The sequence below is a fragment of the Oryctolagus cuniculus genome, chromosome 3, assembly GCF_051225735.1.
Source record: "Oryctolagus cuniculus isolate XC-2025 breed Fujian yellow rabbit chromosome 3, ASM5122573v1, whole genome shotgun sequence".
NCBI classification, from domain to species: Eukaryota; Metazoa; Chordata; class Mammalia; order Lagomorpha; family Leporidae; genus Oryctolagus; species Oryctolagus cuniculus.
The window spans coordinates 146,681,680-146,708,503 of record NC_142869.1 but is presented as its reverse complement, the minus strand read 5'-3'; the positions used below and the strand labels follow the sequence as shown (position 1 = coordinate 146,708,503).

At 39.6% G+C, this 26,824-nt stretch overlaps 1 protein-coding gene across 7 annotated transcripts in view; it reads left to right on the top strand.

Annotated features, from left to right (window-relative positions):
* CACNA2D1 (calcium voltage-gated channel auxiliary subunit alpha2delta 1) overlaps window positions 1-26,824 on the top strand; it is a 516,209-nt gene that overhangs the window by 382,735 nt on the left and 106,650 nt on the right. For all 7 annotated transcript variants that reach the window (XM_070069807.2, XM_070069805.2, XM_070069806.2 and 4 more), the window contains 2 exon segments: window positions 7,597-7,728; window positions 25,505-25,574. In XM_070069807.2, coding sequence (XP_069925908.1) covers window positions 7,597-7,728; window positions 25,505-25,574 — 202 coding nt within the window.

Genomic DNA, 26,824 nt, shown 5'->3' with positions numbered 1-26,824 from the left:
AGCATTCTGTATCAATTATCAGTGAAATCCTGTTACGCCTTTCAGAATAGAGGCTTTAAGTCAAGGTTTGCTCTCTAAGCGTTCACTGCTTTTAGTAGGCTGGCCTTGAACATCTATAAAAGACGTAATTTTGCAAAGTAGAATTTTATAACAGGGACACAGATCTTCATTTCTTAAAATTTGACAGAAAATGAGAGCTAATCTTAACTCTTGAAGTAGCCATACAATACTAAGCTAAATTCATTAGTAACTGACAGTAGGTTCTAGGGCTAGACTGGCATTAGTCAATCTTCTACAGTGAAAAAAAAATGCAGTCATGTATTTCTAATACCAGTTCACTCATGTACTTCTACTCATAGTTAAATCAGGAGACAGAAAGTTTATGTAAAGGTAAAACACTATTTTCTGTCAAGGGTGGGGAGGGAAAGAAAGGCTATATCGAGTACAACATAAAATATGTGTTATAACACACTGTCATGTTATCTGCAATTGAGAATATAAAATAAAATTTATTTGTACTGATCACTTAAAATTTTTTTAACTTTTATTTAATAAATATAAATTTCCAAAGTACAACTTCTGGATTATAGCAGCTTTTTCCCCCATAACCACCTTCTCACCCGCAACCATCCCATCTCCCTCTCCCATCCCATTTATATCAAGATGCATTTTCTTTTTGTTGTTGTTGTTTGTTTGTTTGTTTTTAACAGGCAGAGTGGACAGTTAGAGAGAGAGAGACAGAGAGAAAGGTCTTCCTTTGCCATTGGTTCACCCTCCAATGGCCGCCGCAGCCGGTGCACTGCGGCCGGCGCACAGCGCTGATCCAAAGCCAGGAGCCAGGTACTTATCCTGGTCTCCCATGGGGTGCAGGGCCCAAGCACTTGGGCCTCCTCCACTGCACTTCCTGGCCACAGCAAAGAGCTGGCCTGGAAGAGGGGCAACTGGGACAGAATCCGGCGCCCCGACTGGGACTAGAACCCGGTGTGCTGGCACCGCAAGGTGGAGGATTAGCCTAGTGAGCCGCAGCGCCGGCCCAAGATGCATTTTCAATTATCTTTAATACAGAAGATCAATTTAGTATATACTAAGTAAAGATTTCAACAGTTTGCACCCACACAGAAACACAAAGTATAAAGTACTGTTTGAGTACTAGTTATACTGTTACTTCACATAGTACAACACATTAAGGACAGAGATCCTACATGGGGAGTAAGTGTACAGTGACTTCTGTTGTTGACTTAACAATTTGACACTCTTGTTTATGGCGTCAGTAATCACCCGAGGCTCTTGTCATGAGCTGCCAAGGCCATGGAAGCCTCTTGAGATCGCCAGCTCCAATCTTATTTAGACAAGGCCATAGTCAAAGTGGAAGTTCTCTCTTCCCTTCAGAGAAAGGTACCTCCTTCTTTGATGACCTATTCTTTTCCCTAGGATCTCACTCGCGGAGATCTTTCATTTAGGTCATTTCATTTTTTTTTTTTTTTTTTTTTTTTTTTTTTTGCCAGGTGTCTTGGCTTTCCATGCATGCCTGAAATAACTCTCATAGGCTTTTTAGCCAGATCTGAATGCCTTAAGGGTTGATTCTGAGGCCTGATTGCTGTTTAGGAATCTGCCATTCTGAGTCTGCTGTGTATCCAGCTTCCCATGTTGGATTGTTCTCTCCTTTTTAATTCTATCAGTTAGTATTACCAGACACTAGTCTTGTTTATGCGATCCCTGTGACACTTAATCCTATCATTAGGATCAGAACTGAAACTGATCACTTGGACTAGTGAGATGGCAATGGTAGGTGCCACCTTGATGGGAGTGAATTGGAATCCTCTGGCACATTTCTAACTCTACCATTTCACTTAAAATTATTATTTCAATTATGTGTATTTTTAGGGTGATGGGATAATTCAAAATATTTGTTTAATATATGATGATTAATCATATTAGTATTTCTGCTTCCTCTCCACTTCCTGCTAATGTGCTTTGGAAAGCAGCAGAGGATGGCCCAAATACTGGTACCCTTGCGACCGACATGGAACACCTGGGTGAGGGGTTCCAGGCTCCTGACTTCAGCCTGGCTCAGCCTTGGCCGTTGGGGCCATATCAGGAGTGAACCAGCATATGGAAGATCTCTTTTTCTGTCTCTCTTTATTTCAAATAAATAAAATATTTTGAAAAAATTTGATAAAAATTATATGTATTGCTAGGATAAAGTGCAGTATTTTAAGAAATATATATAATGTGTAGTGAGCAAATCAGGGTAAATTAGCATTTCTTTCTGATTTTTATGTTTGGAGCCTGTGAGCTCCTTTCTTTCAGTTCTTCAGGAAACGTATAACAGTATTGTTAGCCACAGTCACCCCACCATGCTGTGGATCCCTAGAACTTCTTACTTGTGTCTTACTTTGTTTCCAAACCCATTGCCAACTTCCCGTTGTCTCTCCTCTGCTCCTCCCCTTCCTAGCCTCTAGTAGTTGCTATTCTATGTTCAGACCAACTTTTTTTTTTTTTTTTTAGTTTCCACACATGAGAGAGAACTTTGCAGGACCCATCTTTCTCAGTGTGGCTGATTTTATTCAGTGTCACCTCCAGTTCTATCAGTTTTGCTGCAAATGGCAGAATGATATTCCACTATGTGTATGTGTGTATGTTTACCACAGTTTAAAAAATCTCTTCATCTGTTACTGGACATCTTGTTGATTCCATATCTGGGCTAGTGTTAATCGTCCCAAGATGAATGTGAGAGTGTGGGTAACTCTTTGATGAGATGGTTTTATTTCTTTGGGTCATCCAGTGATAGGATGGCTGGATCATGTGGCAGATCTATTTTGAGTTTTTTCAGGATCCTCCATACTGTTCTTCTTAATGGCTGTACTAATTTGTATTCCCTCACATTCAGATTCTGTTTTCTTTACATTCTCCACAGCATTTGTCATTTTTTTTAATAGGCATGCTTACCATGGTGAGGTAATATCTTACTGTAGTGTAGATGTGCATTTTTCTGATTATTAGTGCTATTGAGCGTTTATTCATGTTTGTTGCCATTTGCATTACTCCTTTGAGAAATGTTGGTTCATACAGTTTGCCCACTTTTAAATGGGATTTTTTTTTTTCTGTTGAGTATTTGGGATCCTTGTATGTTCTTGGTAGTAATCAGATAAATGGTGTGAAATATTTTCTCCCATTCTACTGGTTGTCTCTTCACCTTAATGAATCCGATTTGCTATAATCCCATCTGTCTAATTTTGTTGCCTATGCTTTTAAGATTTTATAAACACAACATAATATTAAATAATATTGGGCCATACATACAAAACAAAGCTCTCAATATTATTAAATATATCTATTCAAATAAAAGAATATTTTATTTTTGATCCAAAAATATTTCAAGTGCTTTTTAAAAGAAGACCATTTATTCTGGAATCTTGGATGAAACATAGTTTAGCTACTAATTTTATTACTATTTCTGCAATTAAAATTCAATCTTCATTTCTTGCTCTGTACATTAAAATAAAGATGGTGACATAAGGGATGATAGTTGCACTTTAAGGATTTTGTAATATACAATGCCAGATTAAAATCAGAACTGTGGTAAGAAAGAGTTTGTCATTTTTTTTTTATCTTTTGAGTGTTGTGTCTTTATGTGAATAAACAATGTAGTTTTATCATCCATAGTAATATTTGCTGAAAGTAAGGAAATTTTTCAAGGAATTTGGTATTTTCTTTGTTCTATCATATTTGAAACCTTTTAATAACTATGATGTCAGGGCCAGTGCTGTGGCATAGTGGGTAGAGCCACGACTTACAGTGCTGGCATCCTTTATGGGCACCGGTTCAAGTCCCTGCTGCTCCACTTCTGCTCCAGCTCTCTGCTGTGGCCGGGAAAACAGTGGATGAAGGTCCAAGCCTTTGGGCTCCTGTATCCACATGTGAGACACAAAAGAAGCTCCTGGCTCCTGGCTTCAGATATATGTAGCTTTGGCCATTGTGGCCAATTGGAGAGTGGACCAGCGGATGGAAGACCTCTCTCTGCTTCTGCCTCTGTCTCTGCCTCTGCCTCTCTGTAACTCTGACTTTAAAATAAATAAATAAATCTTTAAAAAATTTAAAAAAAATTATGGTGTCAAGAAAAGTGAGGCCAAAAACGCTTGCTGACAATAAAGAGGCACCCAGCTAACTGCATGAACCCTATGGAATATAAAATAAAAGATCTGCCAAGAACAACCTTCGACAAGTGTAATGCACTTGGCTTGTTACCCAGTTATAGATAGACTTGTCACTTAAAAAAAGATCATACATAAACTCTGCTTACAAATTTAGAGATAGGGAAATGGGGAATGTAGGTTTATGAATGTAGTGAAAATGGTAGGGGCCACATTAAAATTTAGGAAATGACATGAAGTTGGTTTAGCCTGGCCAGCATTGTGCATTAGTTTTGTTATTCCATCATCTGCAGATTACTCCATTATTTCAGTATTATTTATCCTGAGTATGCTGTTAGCAAAGAGGCAGGGAATTGTTGAACACGTTAGTTATTCTGAAGGAGCTGTTTAATTTCAAGAGATTAAGAAAAGGAAAGTCTATTTATTTCAGGATACCAGGGAAAAATGTATTTATTAGTCAAAGATAATTCTGGATCAGAAAAATAGGGCCAAATAACAAAGAGTCTAAAATAGTAGTCCTTCTTCTTTGATTGTTTGCTTTGGTGATTTATATATTCTCTTTTACAATTCTTAGTTGCTTTCCCTATGATTTGAGGAAAAAAATGCCGTCATGCTGCAATTTTTCCTACAGTTTTGGTGTTTTAATGAATTTGAATGGCATAATTAAATGAAGGATTCCTGTTTTAAAATTTTCTGATTAAGTACTACAGACACATACTCTCTCCATAATATAAATTTTTTGAAGTAGAATTGTGGGTTTAAAGACTATGTGCATTTTGATGGAAAGAGTCAAAGTGTCCTCTAAAGGGGCTGTACCAATTTTACATTCCATGGCAGATCCTTTGAGTTTTGATGTCTGCTTTTGATATTCAAATAAAGATTGTGATTAGTAGAATAATGATTGCATTGACAAGTCCATATAAATATATACTGAAATATGAAAGTACCTGTGTCCTCCCAGCATACTACACACTGAGTAAGTAGCCTCAGGTTTATAAACCTTGCTCCAGTGGTAGGGGGAAAATACAGTTTCTTTGATTCTGAGTAAAATTTCAAATTAGTTCAAGTCTCTTGTCTGTAACTTCTTTCTGTACTCAATTCATCTGTAGATGGACACATTTTGAGAAAAATATTTTGTAATCTGCTTCATAATGGCTTCTCTGAAAAAGAGAGTCTTCAAATGTATAACCTAGAAATTTGAAAGCATATTACCACAATGATAGAACTCTTTCAGGGATTCCCCTCAGTACATAGAAGTATAGGTCGCAGTCGGTGTATCAGTGCCTAATACTTAGTAGCTGTTAAGCTAGCAAATAAAAACAAGGAAAAATTAGCAGCCTTGGAAACAAATTAAACTTTATTACAAATAATTAGATGTCAGTTGTTACTTAATATGTGTTCGAGTCAAGGAAATTGAAGAGATAGAATAGAATAGGGATTAATGATGTCTTATCTTGGTCATAAATAAACATCATTATTTGTTCAGTAGAACATTACTATAAAACTCATGAATGTTTAAAGAAAAGGACAATGTCGCTGTTTTTCTATGATGTTTTCTATAGCAGTATAAATATTCATGACAGTGCATATCAGTTCAGGTTATCTGTGTGAATGTAAAATTTCATATAACTGGCCACTTAGTGTTCATTGGATCATGCTTTTGAATATGAATTTTCTGCTATCTCAGATGCACTATGGATCTGACCCAGCTCATGAATATTCACACACACGCAACTGATCTTTCTGAAAGTAATCACATCCATAAAGATGAATATCTTGGTAGTTCTTCAGTAATGAGAACCGCATCAAGACGCTGGTCCCAGAACAGTTCCCCAGTCTCCTTGTTTTCGCTATTTCTCTTTTTTGATTTTTTTTTGTCAGTGCTACAAAGTTTGAAATATAAACACCTAACGCTGTGCATGATTTAGCCATGGTTGCATTTGTTTGCTCTATCTGTTATAGGCGCACAGAAAAGAGTAGAACAAAGATAAGCAGCGTCTCTAATCTAAGCACATTTCCCCTGTTCCAGTTCTGCCAGTTTCTCACATGCAGTACTGCCCAAGCTGTTGGGATGATGATACCTATAAAGGATAAAGGATAAAAGGGGGAGGGGGGAGGAAACATGGTTTCTGTGTGATTTTTTCAGAAAGTTTCATGTATTTATTTATTTGAAAAGCAGAGCAAAAGAGATTAAGAGAGATAGATAGATTTTCCATCTGTTGGTTCAATGCTCACATGCCCGCAAGTGCCAGAACTGGGTAAAGGTAAAGCCAGGAGCCCAGAATTCAACCCAAATCTCCCACATGCGCTGTGGGACCCAAGTACCAGCACCCATCAGAAAGAATAGCATTCAGGACTTGAAACTGACACTCTTGTGCTAATTCCAGCATCCCAAACAGCAGCTTAATCACTATGCCACAAGCCCACCCCTCTGACTGCTTTTTGAGTAAAGGGAAAATTATTTTCTAAGCCAACTACATATCTCATATGTTAGACTTGGGATTCTATGATCATGGAGTCCCGTAATTAAAATCGTATATAATTTTAACCCTTGTGGAATCTCATATCATTATCGCTTCTCCTTCATGGTAATGAATAACGTATGTTTGCAAAAACTGTCCAGTATCAGTGGGTAATTTTAATTAGATATCAAAATCAACCACCTGGTGCTTATTAGCACCCTACTTTAATTATGAATTAGGAAAAGAAAATAATAAAATGATTATAAAATAAAAAAGTAAAATAAAAACCGCTGTTTATAAAGAGAGAGTACCAGATAGTTCCTCTTTGTATCACTCATGTTGTCAAGCCCTGGAATGAATTTTGCCTCTTATCAAACTATGTGCATTTTTTGTTGTTGTGTAAGCTTAATGGTAAAGCTCAATGGTAAAGCATTTGTTTATTTTTAACTCTGGCAACATACCAGTTTATGTTTGAGTACCCCAGGGGAGCAGCAATACTTGGGAGCTGTGATCTTTCAACTGTGCCCTGAGGTGATCTGTGGGTCTCCTCAGCACTGCCACTGAGGAGGAGGAGGAGGAGGAAAACCAACCCGCCCCCTGCTCTGTTGGATGTGTCCTAGTGGTTCTCAGCCTAGAGCAGTTTTCCCTGCAGAGGCCATTTGACACAAATCTGGAGACGTTTTTGTTTGTCACTACTGATGAGATGGCACTGGGATGTGTTGGTTAGAGGCCAGAGATGGTGCTCAAGTTCCCATAATGCACGACAAAAACACTACCCAGCCAAAAATGTCATAGGCATATTAAATTCTGTTAGAAGAAAGAATCCCTGCTCTACAGTCTTTTGATAACCACTATATGAGAGGACTTTCGCAGATAAAGCAGTGAAAAATGTATGCTATTATTTTGTAAATAGATGAAGACAGATTCAGTAATTAATTATACATTTGGATTCATTGATTCTTCTGTCTTCTTTCTGTTAGCGACAATCGTGTTAAACGAACTCAACTGGACAAGTGCCTTAGATGACGTTTTCAAAAAAAATCGAGAGGAAGACCCTTCACTGTTGTGGCAGGTGTTTGGCAGTGCCACTGGCCTGGCCCGGTATTACCCAGGTAAGTGCTCAGCGATTCCACAGCCATCCAGTGAGACGTAAGTACCAGCTTCCATGTTCCCTGAGAATCCTGTCACCTTCTCCTATGTTTTAAGATGGTGATTATTTCACACACCTTTCCTAAGGCACAGATATCCCTTCCTACATGGCTCCGTATTGACCAAAATCACTCTAAACTGAAACCCCTAAGTAGCAGCTGGGCTGGTTGGTACCTGGAATTAAGCCAGGAGGCAGTGACTCCATGAACAGGTCTCCTCAGGAGTGCGTTTGGAGCAGGAAGTCACCATGGATCCTGTAACAGTTCTGAGATACAGGCCCAGCTGCCCAACCTGAATCCAACTGTGCGTCACAGTAGAGGACTGGATAGAGTTTTAGAAACTAATTGAAACATTTCTCTCCAGGTTTTAAAGGTGCTTGAAATTTATAACAAAAGTACTCATGGTTTTCTTTAGTCAGTGCATATGGATTTGTTAAAATGAGTAAGACAGGAAATAAAAGGAAATCACAAGAAAAATAGAGCTTTCTTGTGTGCGTCATGTTGTATTAATTCTGGGGGCATTCACTGATCATATATATATATATACATTCAATGAAGAAGAATGTATTTTATAAATTAATAATTTTAAAAGCTTTCAGTAAAGTTCCTATATAGGAGGATGCAGAGAAATAAATAGTAACTTCTAAAACACAGATGAAAAATTAATCACATGTGCATCCTGAGAACCTATTGAAAACACTTAAGTGGAAAGTCTGTTGGCATTTTTAACTTCTCCATATTTTAGAACAAGTTGACCAACACAAAATGCACTTTCCTTTTCAAAGGCATGACCCAAGTTATGGGTTATATAGTAGACAATTAGGCATTAAATGCCCACAATATAAATTAAAACAGGAGAGTTCTTGAAGCTTAAATTTTTTAAACATGTGTAACAAGTTGAACTGTTCAAAATAAAAAGTCACAGCTGTAAAAATGGATGAACTGAATATTAGAAGGGGGCTTAGTATTCAAAGACCAATGGGCATCATCTGGGTGAATAGTTCTTAAATTAAGTAAAGACCATAAAACTAGATGGTAGCAAATGCCAGATGGTGAGATATGCAGTAAGTATTATTTGTAGAAATCCAGTGTTCCAGGAAAGTCCAAATTTATATTAAATACTGAAAAAACAAGTGAGATATAATACATCAATATTAATATATGAAATGGGGAACTATCACATATCACATGTTATAGCAGTGAGATTTTTTTCCTTATATAAATATATTTGCAACAAAATGGTGCAACTGGAGATCTATATGCTGAATGAAATAAGCCAGACCTGGAAGGACAAATATCACATTTTCTCTTATTTACAGAAGTGAATAGAGACAGAGTATAAAAATTGTGTGGATGTCATATCATTTGGTACTTAGTCATAAATATTGCCTAACTGAATGATACCATGTAAATGACAATATACTCTTCCACCTTTAAAAAAAAAAAGATGGAGAAGAGGGAAGAATGAGGACTCTTGTGGTACTAGTAATGTTTTATTCATTTGGGTGTTGGTTATATGTTTGTTCAGAGGATCAAAAATTATTTATCTGTACACTTATACGAATTGCTTGGTATGTATACTGTATTTCCATAATATTAAAAAATAATATTCACTATAATACTCTCACATTACTTTATTAACATGTTAAATTTTTAATAATTGTTTTACTTATTTGAAGGGCAGAATAACAGAGGGACAGGCAGAGAGAAAGGGAGAGGGAGAAAGAGAGTGATCTTTCATCTGCTGGTTCACTCTCCAAATGCCCTCAACAGCCATGGCTGGGCCAGGCTGAAGCTTGGAGCTGGGAACTCAATCTGGATCTCCCACATGGGTAGCAGGGACCCAAGTACTTGAGCCATCATCTGGTGCTTTCCCAGGTGCATTAGAAGGGAGCTGAATCAGAGACAGAGCAGCTAGGGGTTGAGCCAGCACTGTAATATCGGATGCCAGTGTCACAAGTAGGGACTTAACCCTCCACGCCAGAATGCTGTTCCCAGTGTTAAATTTTATGTATCAGGAAACTAAATATTTTGATATATATGATAAGACAAAGGAGAAAAGCAACACTATCCATGTATATAATAAAAGTGCATCAGGTCTTAGAAAACATGAGTACAGTTATAAATTATAGGAAGTAGACACCTTATATCCTATCGAGTAATACAGCAAAGAGAAGTTAATACAACAAAGAGAAGACATTTAGCAGTGACTTAGAGATTTTAAGTCTTTTAAGATGTATTACCTTGGGGCAAGTATTGTGACACGGTGGGTTCAGCCCCAGCAAGGAACACCTGCGTCTGAGATCCTGGGCTGACTCTGCCTTCCACTCCAGCTCCCTACTGATTGCACAGCCAAGGTGGCAAGAGGCAATGGCTCAAGTACTTGGGTTCCTGCCGCTCCTGTCGCAGGCCTGAATGGGGTCCCTGGCTCCTGGTTTCAGCCCGGCCCAGGCCAACATGTTGCAGGCATTTGGGGACTGAACCAGCAAATGAAAGATCTCTGCCTGTCTTTTGTCGCTCTGCCTTTCAGACAAATAAAAAGGAATAAACAGTGGAAAATACATTACTTCATCACAAAACTCAGCACAAACAATTAAACGAATATGTGAGAGCAAATTAGGATAAGGATGAGAAACCAGAGCCCAGGACCCGAGAGAAATTGGTGATGCAGGAAAAGAAAGAGAAGAGTTTCAGAAGAGACAGGAAGAGGGGAGGGAGGACGCACGGGCCCGGCAGGAAAGGCATGCCGTGGTACACCCAGCTTTTAAACGTGGCTCTTCTACAAGTTGCACTAAGTAACTTTCAGCTGACTAGTGAATCATCTTCTGAACCTCCCTTCCTGTTAAATGCAAAGTCACACACGGCAGCTTTAATTTTTCTCAAGGGTCCTGACATGTTCACCTCCTCTTGGAAAGATCTTGAGATTTTTAATTTCCCTGAATGCAGGTGGTCCTGCTCTGAGCATTAGCTGTGGGAGCAGCCCTGCCCTGACCCACAATGCCCTAGTTTCCAGTAACAGTTTAGCAAGACGCATGCAGGGACTGGAGAACTGTGACTGAGTTCATTTCCCTGCTGGAGGAGGTTCTTTAAAGACGGCTTATTTGATTAGGAAGGACTGCACTGATGCAGTTTTGGTTTCAGGTGACCTGTTGAAGAGTTCCTCTTTAAGACAAGATGGTACAATAGATCAAGTCTCTTTCTCGAAGCCATTAAGACGCTGTTATCATCTTAAAACTGAACCACTGTGTTTCTGTGTATGCCAAGGCCTATTTTCAGTACACTGGACACTTTCCCCAAATATAAAGAGTTTTTTAAAATCATAGGACTTCTTTCTTAATTCTTCTTAAATTGAAAGAAAGCAGAGAAGAGGGGAGGAGAAAGTTCTTCCATGTGCTGGCTCATTCTTCAAATGCTGGCAATGGTTGGGGCTTAACCAGACAAAAGCCAGGGGGTTGGAACTGTGACTCAAACACAGGCACTCCCATCTGGGGTCACGGTCATCCCAGCCAGCGTTTTGACTGCTATGTCAAATGCCTGTCCCAAATAATATGACTTCAAAAAAATTTCTCAGTTGACTGCATTTCCTGTCTGATTTTAGCCTTTTGACGCAAGTCTAAATAAGATAAATTGCCTCTTTGGTCCTGCTTATTATCTGTTAAATCAGAGATTTTAAACTTTTGGTCCTCCTAATTATCTGTTAAGTCAAAGACTTTAAATCACAATCTTTAAATATTGTTAATCATCATAACCAAGACTGGAAACAGAAAATATGAGGGTACTTCAAAAGGTTCACAAAGAATGGAATTAAAAGAGAAACTTATTTTGGCGTGAAATATTTTAAAATCTGTATTTCTAAGAGGTCATCCAAAAAGTCTATGGAAAATGCATATTGTGGGAAAAAAAAGTATGCATGACTTTCAAAAATGTTTACACCAAAATATATATTTTTTAATTCCTTTTTCATAAGTCCTTAATGTACCCTCACATGTTCCTTCTTTTTAGTACATTGGATTTTTCACAGGTAAGACTCGGCTTTTAAGCTAGTATTTTACTGCTTACCCATGGGACCAGAGTAGGTCTACTAAACTTCTCAGGTCTTATTCATCAGATCCAAAAAATGGGAACCCTAGTTGCTCCTCCGTTTACCTGCTGCAGGTTATTTTGAACAATGAGATAATATGTCAGAAAGTACTTTGGAAATGCAAAACAGTAAGCATTGCTACAACTGTGCATATCCACTAGATGAATTTTGCCTATGTCTAGTTTTCTCTTCATCAGTAACATTAAAGAACATAATTGGAGTTACAGTCAGCTAACAGGCAAGCTGAAGTAGAAATGTAGAAGATCTTAAGATGTTACACTATAATATGAGGCAGTAATATCACAAATTGGAGTTGTGCAGAACAGGTTGGTTTTAGCTTATGGCACAGTTCACTTCTCTAAATTTACCAGAAAAAGTAAAGGGGCCAACCTAAAGTTAGTTTTCAGATGAACGGTGAAGAACTTTTTAATGTAAATATGACTCATGCAATATTTTGGGTATACTTTTACAAAATAAGTATTTGCTTCATATATTTTACTTTTACTTTTTTCAACTTTATTTATTTATTTGAAAGGCAGTTAGAGAAAGGGAGAGACCAATGGAGATCTTCCATCCACTGGTCCACTCCCCAAATGACCACAACAGTCTGGGCTGGCCCAGGCTGAAGACAGCAGCCAGGAGCTTCTTCTGGGTCTCCCACATGGGTGGCAGGACCCGAGCACTTAGGCCATCTTCTGCTGCTTCGCCAGGTGCATGAGCAGGGAGCTAGATCAGAAGTGGTGCTGCTGGAACGTGAACTGCAGCCCATATGGGATGCTGGTGCAGGCAGCAGCTTAACCTACTATGCCACAAGGCCTGCCCCATGCTTTATATCAAAATGTGAACTTAATTATTGATATTCGGACATTTTGGTTTATTCTTTCTTTTTTAAAAATTATTTGAAAAGCAGAGAGAGAGGGAGAACTCCTATCTGCTGTTTCATTCCCCAGATGCCTGCAACAGCCAGAACTGGGCCTCAAACTTAGTCCAGATCTCCCATCCAATTATTTGAGCCATCACTACTGCCTCCCTGGGTTCATATTAGCAGGAAGCTGGAATCCAGATCAGAAGTGGGACTCCAACCCAGGCACTCCACTATGGGATGTAGGCATCTCAAGTGGTGTCTTAAACACTATGCCAAATGCCTGTCCCTATTAATTTTCTTCTTTTCTGAATCTCTAAACCCCTTCTCTCATGCTCTCCATTTCTTCCTTTATAATATGGGGAAGTCTGCTTCCCTATTACTTCATGGAATCCTGAAGATCAAACAAAATCCTAAAGATCAGACATGCATCCAAACATTCTCTACCAAAAAAAAAAAAAATAGAATTATATAATATTTTTTAATTATGTAAGCTATCTATTTTTATTTTATTTTCCTAAGAGAATTCTGGCCACAGAGGCATTGAAAATGATATTGTGTAGAAACAAGACTCCTCTGATTCACAACAGCGTCTAAAAATGTTCCTGTTCATTGTTGAGATCCTGCTTCAGCAGGGCCACACAAGCAGCTAAATTCTGGAGCCAGGCAGCCAGGACATAAATCCCACCTCCACCACTGGTTGTGGCCGTGACCTTTAGAAACTCTGGCTGATGTCAGCTGTGAAGCAAAGAGGATAATAATGGTTAAAATGTCACATTGCTAAAAGAAGAAAAAGCCCTAGTTATATTTCTTAGTGTATTGCCCAGATGTGGAGCAAAGTCAGAGGTGGTCACCTACCCTCAGGATATTCATGTTTAAGATCCTTTAGAAGATGTGGAAACATCAGCTTCCAAGACAGAAGTCTCTAGAGCTGACATAATATAAAGACACTGTCCAGAGATGGTTCTGCAGAGTAGCTGACTTGATAACCCAGGGAGATTTGAACTCTAACACCTGTCTCTGGGCCTGTCTTCTTCCTTGGGTTGATGTGGATGGCAGTAAGCTGTGAAAATCATTCCTGCCTGACCTTTTGCCTCTCCCTTCTTTCTTTCCCTCTCTTTTTCATCTGATTCTTCCCTTCTTCCTTTGCAATTTGGAGGCGGGATGGGCTCTGTGTTATAATAAATGAACACTGCTATGGGTGGAGTTATTGATTCATATAAGCAACTTCTATGAGCTACATTTTATACTTTGGTCAGGTCATGTTCTGTCTCCATACCCATTTCTTCACCAGGTAGTTGAATAGGATGATTTCCAAGGTGGGCCCTAATGTCATCGCCTTAGGTGTTTAGCCCTGTAGCATTTGCAAAGTCCACAGTCTGTGTTGTGCAGTGTAGATGTAGTGATTTGCCTTTGTCATTCAGTCATAGGTAAAGCTGGAACCCAAGTTGATCTCATGGTTGTACACAGAATAGTGATGACCAGAGGCTGGGAAAGCAATGGGAGGAGATAATGTGGAGATTGGCCAACAGTTACAAAATCATGGTTGGCTAGGATGCATAAGTTCTGGTGTTCCATATAGTATAGTAGGGTGAATGTAGTTAACAATATAGTAGTGTATATTTCAATATAAATAATATGATATGATTCTGAATGTTCTCACCACAAAATGATGATAAATGTTTAAGGTGTGATGAGTATACTGTGTAACAAAATTTGATCATCACATAATGTATACATGTATCAAAACATCACACTATACCCCTAAATATGAGAGATCTTTAATAAGTTCATAGAAATACATATTATAAAAAAAAACTATGCTAGTTTAAACATTTCAGTTTTTATACCAAAATAATCTTATCTTTCAATTCCATTTTCCAAAAACTTTGTGAAGTCTCTTCTTATGTACAATTAAAAGCAAAATAAGGGACAGACATTCGACCTATTGGTTAAAATAGCACTTGGGATGTCTGCGTCCCATATTGTGCATGCCCAGTTCCAACTTCCTGCTAATGCAAATGCTGGGAGGGAGCAGACGATGGCCCAAGTACTTGGATCTCTGCCCCTGTGTGGGAGATCTGGATTGAGTTCCTGGATCCAGGCTTTGACCAGCCCAGCCATGGCTGTTGTGGGCATTTGGGATGCCAGATAGAAGATCTCTGCATCTTTCTGCTTCTCAAATAAATAAATAAATATAATTTTATGAAAACAAAATAAAACTCAAAAGTTGAAGGAGCTGGTGTTGTAGCACAGTCAGTTAAACTGCAGCCTGCAACACTAGCATCCCATACAAGTTTTGGTTCTAGTCCCCACTACCCTACTTCCAATCCAGCTCCCTGCTAATACCTGCTAATACCTGGGAAAGCAGTGGAAGATGGCCATGTATTTGGGTGTCTTTCCACCCATGTGGGAAACCTAGATAGGGTTCCAGTCTCCTGGCATCTGCCTGATCCAACCCCACCTATTTGCAGCCATTTGACAGGTAAACCAACAGATGGAAGATCAATCAATCAATCTCTCTCTCTCTGCCACTCAAATAAATAAATTATAAAAAAAAAAAAAAAAAAAAAAACAGTTGGGGCTGGTGCTGTGGCGCAATGGGCTAAAACCCTGGCTTGGAGCGCCAGCATCCCATATGTGCACTGCTTCTTGTTCTGGCTGCTGCACTTCTGATCCAGCTCTCCTATGGTCTGGGATAGCAGTAGAAGATGGTCCAAGCTCGTGGCTCCTGGCTTTGGATCGGTGCAGCTCTGGCTGTTGCAGCCATTTAGGGAGTAAACCAGCTGATGGAAGACCTCTCTCTCTGAATCTACCTCTCTCTGTAACTTTGCCTTTCAGATAAATAAAATAAATTTTTTAAAAAAAGAAAAACACTTAAAAGTTGGAACCCATGTCTCATTCATCATTCAGTATGTGCCTTGTTTGAAAATCAGGTTAAGAGCTCTTTCCTTTAGAAGTTCTTAATTGATTTATGTAAATTAACATTAAAACTATTAAAACTGTTTTCAATCCCTGACAACTTTGTGAATTCTTATGCGTCATAAAAACTGTAGGGACAGACTGCTCATTTCCCTATTAGCATCTCCTGAAATTGTAACAATTCCTGCAGTCATTGAGACTAATTAAGACTCAGCCACTCATCGAACTGCCAAGGTAGGCAGCACTTACTCTTTTTAGATAATTGGTTGCATTTACACACATGCACACACACACACACATGCATAAAAGAGAAAAAGTAAAAACTGTCTTCATCTCCAGATGACATTTACCAGATGTCTTATTAACCATTTGGTCTTTCCTTTTCCTGCTTTATTTGCTCATTTCAAAACCATAGTTACTATAAAAAAGGGACCCAGTGCATGTAGCTTTAGTGTTGAAAAGACCTCGGTGGGGACATTTCCATATTACTGTATGTGCTAGAATTATACTGGAATAAAATAAGACCCTGTGTACAAAATTTATAGGGTGACTTTTTCCCCATCTGAGTAGCCAGTTGTTAGTAAATTGTACAATGCTTTTTGAAAAATAGCTTGAGGATATTTTAGTCAAATAGCAGAGGATAGGGTCAAAAACTCTTTCTAGTTGAATGATGAAGGAGGCTTGAAGAAGTAAATACCGAATAAATTAGATAGACTAGAGTGATAGATTTCTTACAGAATTTTAGAAAAAGAAGAAATTATGGACTAGAGTCATGGGAGAGATTGATGAACTTTTTAAAAAAGATTTATTTATTAGAAAGAGTTACACAGAGAGAGGGAGAGACACAGAGAGAGATCTGTTGGTTCACTCCCCAGATGACCAGCACTGTGCCAGGCCTAAGCCAGGAGCCAGGAGCTTCTTCCAGGTCTCCCTGTGTGGGTGACAGGGGCCTGAGTACTTGGCCATTTTCTGCTGCTTTTACCAGGCCATTAGCAGGGAGGTGGATCAGAAGCAGAGCAGCCAGTGTGCCCATGTGGGATGCAACAGTGGCTTTACCTGCTATGTTACAGTGCTGGCCTCTGATGAACTTTTGATTGAAAATAAGTCAAGAGAAAAAGCAGAGGCAGGCATTGTGGTGTAACTGGTTAAGCCACTGCCTAGGACACTGAAATCCCACATGGAGTGCATGGTTCAAATCCCTGCTACCTTGCTTCCCATCCAGCTTCCTGCTCATGAGCATCCTGGGAGAGAGCAGATAAAGGCTTGGGTACTTGGGCCCCGCTTGAGGGAGATTACAGTGGAGCTCTGAGCTCCTGGCTCCTGGCTTTGACTTGGCCCAACCCTGGCTCTTATGGCCATTTGGGAAGTGAACCAGCAGATGGCAAATCTTCCTGTCTCAGTGTCTCTGTCTCACTCTGCCTTTCAAAATAAATACATATTTTTTTAAAGCATGAAAGGCAAAATTTTTCTGGAAGGAATGACGGCACGAAGTAAAAAACAAATGAAAAGATCTAGTGAATCCAGTTAATCTAAAAAAGAGTAATATCAAACAAGGAGATTTAGTAATACAAATTATGTGGCCTTGAAGAGAAGAATGGTTTGGGATTTGTTATGTAGGCAAAACAACACAAACATTTTGAGCAGTTGAATACAATGGTTAAGACAGAGTTTATTCTCTTTGCAAGGAGAAAGATTTAGGAAAGCTGAACCAGAAGGCATTGCTATAATAATGGTCAGGTGACATTTTAAAGATGTGAACAAAGGACCAGATAGGAATTTTAAAAGGAGAATCCTTAAATGTGAAAGAAGAGGATATTAGAGGTTTAAAAAATAATAAATGGAGTTAGTTACTGACAGTATAAGTTGACTATGATTTTTAGTTTGCATGGATTGGAAAAGTTTGGAGCTAATTACTATGTTGACATACAAAAAGTATTTTTATTGTGTGTGGCATAGCGCAAGCGGTTAAGCAGCCACCTGCAATGCCAGCATCCCATATGGGCACTGGTTCAAAGTCTTGGCTTCTCCATTTCCAATACAGCTCCCTGCTAATGCACCTGGGAAGGAAGCAGAAGATGGCCCAAATAATTGGGCCCTTGCCACCCACGTGGAACCCAGATAAAACTCCAGCCTCCTAGTTTTGGCCTGGCTCTGGCTGTTGTGGCCATCAGGGGAGTGAACCAGCAGATCTCTCTCTTTTCTTTCTCTCTCTCTCTCTCTCTCTCTCTCTCTCTCCCTTTCAAACAAATTAATAAATAGTTTTTTAAAAAGTATTTTTTATTGGGGCTAGCACTGTGGTGTAGCAGGTTAAGCCGCCATCTGCAGCACCAGCATCCCATATGGGCACTGATTAGAATCCTGGCTACTCTGCTTCCAATCCAGCTCCCTGCTAATGAGCCTGGGAAAGCAGCAGAAGATGACCCAAGTACTTGGACCTGTACATTTGTGTGGGAGACCTGGACGAAGCTCCTGGCTCCTTGCTTTGGATAGGTCCAGCTCTGGCTGTTGCAACTGACTGAAGATTCTGCCTCTCCCTCTCTATTTCTGTAATTGAGCCTTTGAAATAAAGGAATAAACCTTTAAAAAATTTTATTTTGTTAGTAAAGTGATCAATTTAGAATGATAAAGTTTAGGGCACTCACAGGGAAGTGCAAATACCTATACTTACACCCAAGCACTGGGTTTCCACTGTGAATTATGTGACTTATTTTATGATAGAGGATCCAGCAATTGTGTTGTGTTTAGGGGATATATATTACATATGCAAAATAATGACATGCTTTTGAAGTTATCCCATCATCCCCATTTGTGGAGGTGATTCTGTAACCTCATCTTTTGTTGCCTTTTGTAGAACCTCATTCTTTTCAAAATATCTTATTTTTCACAGGTAATAGTTGTAACAGTTGCTCACTTTAGATCCTGCTCTGGAATCAACCATCCTTAAATAGGTGAAATGATTTCTTTCTTTGCTCACAGAGCAGTTAAATAGGATGCTAATGTGGAAGCTGAGAGGTGCATGTAATGGCTAGAGATAGAACCACATGTAAAATATGTGAATAAATGTTGCTAAGAAATATGATTGGTTTGAAACTTTTTATCTTTTTCTGTTCCTTATTCCTCTATCAATTACTAATTTTCCTTATCTTGTGTCACTCATTTTTAGATGCCTAAAACTATCATTACTTTTCAGTTAATTTTACTAAGAAAAGAAAATTTTATTGATTTTAAAGTCTTTTTCAAATAGTCATTTTATTTATTTATTTATTTATTTTTTGACAGGCAGAGTGGACAGTGAGAGAGAGAGACAGAGAGAAAGGTCTTCCTTTACCGTTGGATCACCCACCAGTGGCCGCTGCGGCTGGCGCGCTGCAGCCAGCACACCACGCTGATCCAAAGCCAGGAGCCAGGTGCTTCTCCTGGTCTCCCATGGGGTGCAGGGCCCAAGCACTTGGGCCATCCTCCACTGCACTCCCTGGCCACAGCAGAGAGCTGGCCTGGAAGAGGGGCAACTGGGACAGAATCCGGTGCCCCGACCGGGACTCGAACCCGGCGCCGCAAAGCGGAGGATTAGCCTAGTGAGCCGCTGCACCGGCCTGTCAGATAGTCTTTTTAGAACTTTTTCATATATGGCAAATATAAGCTTGTTAGAGAAATATATCATTGTTGCCAGCATTGTGGCATGTTGGGTTAAGCTGTCGTGTGCAATTGTGGCATCCCGTTTCAGAGCAATTTCAGCTGCTCTTCTTTTGATCCAGCTCCCTGCTAATGCACTGGGAAAGCAGTGGAAGTCAGCCCAAATACTCAGGTCCCTGTCATGGTGGGAGACCCAGATGGAGCTCTAGGCTCCTGGCTTCAGCCTGGCCCAGCTGTGGCTGTTGTGGCTTTTTGAGGAGTAGACAAATGAATGGAAAATCTTTCTCCCTCTCTTTCCTTCTTCCTCTTTCAAATAAATAGAAAAAAAATTTTTTAAAGAATAAAGAAATAGGGGGCCATCATTGTGGCATAGTGGGTTAAACTGCCACCTGTGACATCAGCATCCCATATAGGAGCCCGTTGGAGTCCTGGCTGCCCTCCTTCCAATCCAGATCTCTGCTGATGGCCTGGGAAAAGCAGCAGCAGATGACCCAAGTGTTTGGGCCCCTGCCAGCCTTGTGAGAGATCTGGAAGAAGCTCCTGATTCCTGGCTTTGGCCTGGCCCAGTCCCATGTGTTACGGTCTGGATGGAAAATCAATCAATCAGTGTCTCTCTCTCTCTCTCCACCCCTCCCCCTCCCCTTCTCCCCTCCCCCACTCCCCACCCCCCCATTCCCCAGTGTGGGACTCTTTCAAATAAATGAATTAATCTTAAAGTAAAGAAATTAACCATTAATACCAATGTAAAGGTAACTCCTGACTCATAAAATCAAGAAGATTTTAGAAACATAATTCTTGGGACCGGTGCTGTGGCTCTGTGGGTTAAAACCCTGGCCTGAAGCACCAGCATCCCATATGGGCTCCAGTTCCAGATCCAGCTGCTCCACTTCCTATCCAGCTCTCTGATTTGGCCTGGAAAAGCAGTAGAAGATGGCCGAAGCCCTTGGGCCTCTGCACGCACATGGGTGACTCAGAAGAAGCTCCTGGCTCCTGGCTTCAGATTGGCACAGCTCTGGCTGTTGTGACCAACTGGGGAGGGATCCAATGGATGGAAGACCTGTGTGTGTGTGTGTGTGTGTGTGTGTGTATCTCTGTGTCTCTCTGTGTCTCTCCATCTCTCTGCCTCTTCTCTATGTAACTCTTTCAAATAAATAAATAAATAAATAAATCTTTTTTAAAAAAATGAAACATGGCCAGCGCCGCGGCTCACTGGGCTAATCCTCCGCCTGCAGCACCAGCACCCCGTGTTCTAGTCCCAGTCGTGGCACTGGTTCTGTCCCGGTTGTTCCACTTTCAGTCTGGCTCACTGCTGTGGCCCGGGAAGGCAGTGGAGGATGGCCCAAGTGCTTGGGCCCCTGTACCCACACGGGAGACCAGGAGGAAGCACCTGGCTCCTGGCTTCGGATCGGCGCAGTGCGCTGGCCGTGGCGGCCATTTTGGGGGGGGTGAACCAACGGAAAAAGATCTTTCTCTCTCTCTCACTCTCTCATTCTCACTGTCTAACTCTGCCTGTCCAAAAAAAAAAAAAAAGAAAATTCTTGTAGAAACCTTTTTTTTTTAATTTTAGAAACCTATCATTATAATTGCTGTGTAAATGGAAATTTGGCTTACAAAAATAGGAAGTTATTTCTTGGTCACAGTTCACATTTTCTGTAGGTGACATATGTTTGAGATTTTTGGATAAACCCTACCCATCACATACTTCATAAAACATACTGTGCCCATAATTATTCCTGAAACACCAAATGACTCACATATGGGCCATGAGCATGATTAAATCTTTGTGTGCCATGTAACTTTATTGAATATTCCACTTAACCACACAACTTGTCTTTGTTACCTGGTACTCTTGATAATAGAGAAATATCCATTTATGTTATGTGAAAATGTTTTGGGTGGTTTACATGGCATCTGTATAATTATCAGCAAACGACTTCACAAGAGGTTTTTTATTTTAAAACTTATGGTGGTTTATCCTCAGCTGTAATGCTGCTTTCTGCATATGAGTTTCCGTCCTTTGTTCACGTGTGAGAAGTTAGAGAAGACTTCAGGAGACATCAAAGCCACCTGCCGGCCAAGGCAATGCCATCATCTGAACATAGAGTCCCATTACTCAGAAACAAAGTTAAAATGTAAAGATTATTTGCTTAAGTCAAGATAGGCTGGGCACAGGAGAGAAGACTGCTAAGACGCGAGCAGAGCTCCTACTTCTGAAAGAACTGCCATGTTCTGAGGGTTCGTTGCTAGGAAGAGTGCGTTCTCTGGTAAAATAGACAAACCGGCATTGCCAGAGTGACGTCTGGTTCCCTGACTGTGCCTTTCACCGTACCAAGATTCTACTCAGCCTGCCTATGGGGCTTCGTCTCTCCCCTCACAGGTTAGCTTTCCTCATACACTCCTGCGTTGCCACTGCCTCCTTTCAGTTGTTTGACTTTTTTTTTTTTTTAATTTTGATCATCTCCAGATCTGCCTTTTCCTTCTCATATCCTCATGCGGTTTGTTTGCAGCACCCCCAACATTCAACATAAAATGCAGACACAGCCTGCCACATGAAGACTTTGCCAAAAGGAATCTTTCCCTTTTTAAACAAATGTTTATTTATTTATCTGATAGGCACGGATGACAGAGAGAACGTGCTATCTTCCATCCTCTAGTTCACTCCCCAAATACCCACAACATCCAGGGCTTGGCCAGGCCAAAGCCAGGATCGGGAAGTCCAGCTGAGTCTCTCACCACATGGTTGACAGGAGCCCAAGTATTTGTACCTCCTCTGCTCCCTTCCACGTGCGTTAGGGGGGAGCTGTATGTAAAGTGTGCAGTAGCCTGTGGGATGCTGGCGTCACAAGTGGCCACTTAGCCTGCTGCCCTACCGCGCTGGTCCCTGTAGTTCTCATAAATGGTCATTATCGCTTTTACTGATGGCATTCAGAAATGAGAAGCTCACATTTTGCGCTATTTCTCTTCCCCTCCCAAAACTCTTATCAGAAAGCTAGAGACATCTAAAGAGAGCAGCATTTCACTTTTTGCAGGAATGTAGCTTTCCCTATGCATGATTAGTGCACGGATTATTCAGGGAATTTCAGTGTTGTTTAATTATTGTTCTTTACACTGCTTGATCTCCAATAATTCTGAGATATAAATAAGATACCACTTAAATGCCACCATGGGACTTTACATTTTAGCTAGCAATATCACAGAATAAATTATACTTTTTAATTTTACCATTACAGATGTATCTTCATTTAATGAAAACAAGGGATATTATATAATAGGAAATATCTCTGCAAACTTCTATGCAAAGATCATTAATAATTTTAATATAAACAACCTGAAATTATGAATAATATTAAAATTTAATTATCTGACTTATACTGTAATTTATAGCCTCTTATGTTTTCTTCTTTCATTAAAGAGAGATATAAATGTCACGGAGCACCATAGCTCATATCGCAGTTCATTTCAATTAGCTGTTACATTGAAAATAGAAATCCTAGGTGCATGTTATTTGTGCAGAATTCAGAAATCTAATTTAATCTTTACACTCTAGTTACGTTGAATCATTTATCAAGTTCCTTGCTGGCCACTTAATTCTTTTTTTTTTTTTTAACTTTTATTTAGTAAATATAAATTTCCAAAGTACGTTTATGGATTACAATGGCTTTGCCCCCCATAATTTCCCTCCCACTCGCACCCCTCCCATCTCCCGCTCCCTCTCCCATTCCATTCACATCAAGATTCATTTTCAATTATCTTTATATACAGAAGATCGAATTAGTATATATTAAGTAAAGATTTCATCAGTTTGCATCTACACAGAAACACAAAGTGTAAAATACTGTTTCAGTACTAGTTATAGCATTACTTCACATTGGACAACACATTAAGGACAGATCCCACATGAGAAGTAAGTACACAGTGAGTGCTGTTGTTGACTTAACAATTTGACACTCTTGTTTATGGCGTCAGTAATCTGTGAACTGAAATTGATCACTTGGACTAGTGAGATGACATTGGTACATGCCACCTTGATGGGATTGTATTGGAATCCCCTAGCACATTTCTAACTCCACCATTTGGGGCAAGTCCGATTGAGCATGCCGCTTAATTCTTGTCTGCTGCCACTGTCTTTGCAGTGCTTACTAATCTCACTTCTCTCAGCTCCTGTGTGCGTTTGGATCAGTCTTGGTCCCATCAGGAGGGAGAAAGAACACAGTAGCTTGAACAACAAAGGTTCATTTTTAAAATAATGAATTAATAAGTTTAACAGGGATGTGAGTAGTAAGCGATTGGCTGGAAGTGTTCAGGAACTCTAAATAATATGTGAATACCAGATATAATATTACAGAATCTAATAAATAGCAGCTACCCCTGGGCTGAGATGCTGGGCTGAGATCAGACCTTCTTGTCCATGACCTGGTAAGGCCAAGAAGCCACTGTGAAGCCACATTGTAGGGGTTTGCTAGAAGTCTACCCTCTGTGGTTCTAGGTATCTCACTGGCAATTCCTTGCTACAGAATCACCCGTGGGTTCTTCTGGCCATTCGGTATTTGGGAATCGGAGCCATACAGGAGCCCAGGCCTGGGGACGCTACCCAACCTAGAGGAGCCTTGTGGAGACTGGGGGAGCTGCAGCCCCAGAGGAGCAGCACTCCGGAGAACATAGCTGCACTGTGGGAGGCAGACAGAGGATGCCTGGTTTCTGAACCCACAAGGCAAAAACAGAAAGCAAGCAGCCTTTTCTCATCCAGTGTCTGTCTTGTATCATGTGCTGGCAAAACTTGAAATTGTACCTTCTAGGGTGGAGAGAAAAAGACATTTTTAAAGTGTTGAAAGGTTCCAGCGAGCAAGGGGGCATTTAGAGTTGAGAGGCTATAAATGTACCAGTGCAGCATAGTACTGCAAGCAGGATACAATTGCTTTAGATGTGTGCTCCTTACTGCTAAGACTTTAACTGGAGGAGTCAGATTTTATGGAGAACTAGTTGAAAGAGAACTGACTCGTCTACCAGCATGCTTGTTACTTAATTCTAGGTCTACTGTCAAAAAAAAAAGTGATAATTTATATCCTTGGCTCTCAGTTTCTGCAAATGCAAGAATTAAAGCAGATTTACCATTTCAGGTACGCTCCCTCTGTCAGTAGAAGACTGTGGGAGGAGTGCTCTGTTAAAACCTACTGCTTCATGTAAATGTGATGAGTCATTTAAAAAGAATAAATCATGTTATAAGATAGCCACTAATGAGAGAGATTCACAGTCAAGAAAGGGCTTAGCTGTATAAATTTTTTTTGACATATTCTAATTGGCCAAATTATTTTAGTTGGCTGAGAAACCTAAGTAAAATCTTCCCTAATTTCCAGATTTTCTCAGGAAAGAAAAGGGCAAAATAGATTGTGTCATGTACATCATATGAATTAGGCATTGTCCCAGAGTCATATTGTCTAAACCTGTTCAAGGAGAGATTTTTTTTTAACATAAGATTATCATCCATTTTTCAGCATTCATTTTTCTCCATTTAATCAAAGGTGTATGTGTGTGGGGGCGTGTGTTTGTGTATATGTGTATGTATGTATGTATGTGTGCATGTAAACCTTTGTAAGGCATTTAAATTAAAATAATTGCAGACTTAATTAGAGTAAGTATAAATTACATTTAAGAGTCATAAAATTAGACAAAAACTTTTTTCTAATTCTTGCCAAATGATAAAGGCTGTGAAACCAAAACAAGATTGTTAGTCTGTCCTTACTGCAGACAATGCAGAGACATGTAGAGTTTGTCATTATCAAATATGTGAATATGAATGTTCAAAAATTATGCTATTATATAATAACAATACCAGAAAAACAGTAGGCCTATAGAGACCGAGGCAGTAGGCTCTTGATTCAGAATAGCAGTGTAAGGATTAAACAGTTGAAACTGGAAATTTGCTGGTATTGAGGAGGAGAAAATAGACAACCATCAACACCTAGTGAAACGTGCAAGTTCACAGCCAGGAAACACCTCTGTCTAAAAGTCACTTCTGAAATAATTGATGAGAAACCTGCCTTATGTTGCTTTTCTCTGTGCTGCTGTATTGTTTTCCATTTTAAAAAAGAAAAAATATGATGGAAATCAAAATGGTGTCTCCCATTGGCACATTACTGTAGATAAATGAAATTGTTTATCAGGGACATTTAAAAAAATGCTTCACATTATTTTTGGAGAGCATATCCAATATTTTGGTTTAATTCCTCTTTTTTCTCTTCTAGCTTCTCCATGGGTTGATAATAGCCGAACCCCAAACAAGATTGATCTTTATGATGTACGCAGAAGACCATGGTAAGAATTTTCAGCCATGTAAAAGATGAAACAGAAAAAAGGATACTTTTTTTTTTTTTAATTAAACAGTGGAAGGAATCTTTAGGATTGAGCTGGAAAAATTTACCTACTTATTGAATGTGCTCTGCTGGTCATTGAATAAATGTAGTTGTGAGTAAATGGCAATGATGGGTTCCAGTAGGGAACGAACATGAATATTGTTGAAGTGATTGATTACATTCACTGCATGTGGACTGTTTTCAGATTTCTCTTCAATCTCAGCCATAAACCTCTTTCTGCTGGTGGGTATTTCCATTGAAAGTCTCCCAATTTGCTTGGAGTGGAGTTTTACTCCAAGCAAAGATTAGATAGCCTCCACTGGTAGTTTGCCTCTAGCAGTGAACTAATGAGAACTGGCCCCAAGGTAAGGGCTGCCCCTGGTTACCTTCAGATAGCTTAGGTTTAATTTTTTTTCCAAAAAAGAATTTTTGTTTGTGTCTCACTATGGAAACAACTCATTCTCTTAACTCAACACTTGAAAAATGCCAATGATTGTAACTGGTCTCCTGGAGAAATAAGTTAATTTTTATCTTCTTAGAATTAATTATATTTTGTTTATATTTTATTAAATGAATTTAATGTGTGGAAGTTTTCTTTTTTTTAATTTTTTTATTTACTTTGAAAATCAAAGTAACAGAGAGGGAGAGGGAGAGGGAGGGAGGGAGGGGAAAGGAAGGAAGAGAGAGAGCACGCGAGCAAGCTTCCATCTGCTGGTTTACTTCCCAGATATCTAGAAAGACTAGGACTGGGCCTGGCCAAAGCCAGGAGCCAGGAGCTTCATTTGGGTCTCCCATGTGGGTAGCAGGGGCCCAGACACTTGGGCTATCTTCTGCAGCTTTTTCCCAGCCATTATCAGGGAATTGGGTTGGTACTAGAGCAGCCAGGACACAAACTGGCACCCACATGGGATGCTGAAGTCACAGGCAGCAGCTTTACCTGCTATGCCACAACACTGGCCCTGGATGTATCTTTTTAATAAGTTCATTTTATATTCCACTTAGTGCTTAATACCCTACTCCTTTTAATAGCAATGACTTTGAGTGTGTATTCTTCAGGAGATCCTTAATATTATTAAAAAGAATATTATATGGTCGCTTATTCAGGCTATTTCTAACTTTTTTTATAGGAGTCAAAGAATCTTAATAAGCAATTCAAAGGACATATTTACAACTCTTTAAATGTCCTGTTAAACTTCCCAATGACAATTTACA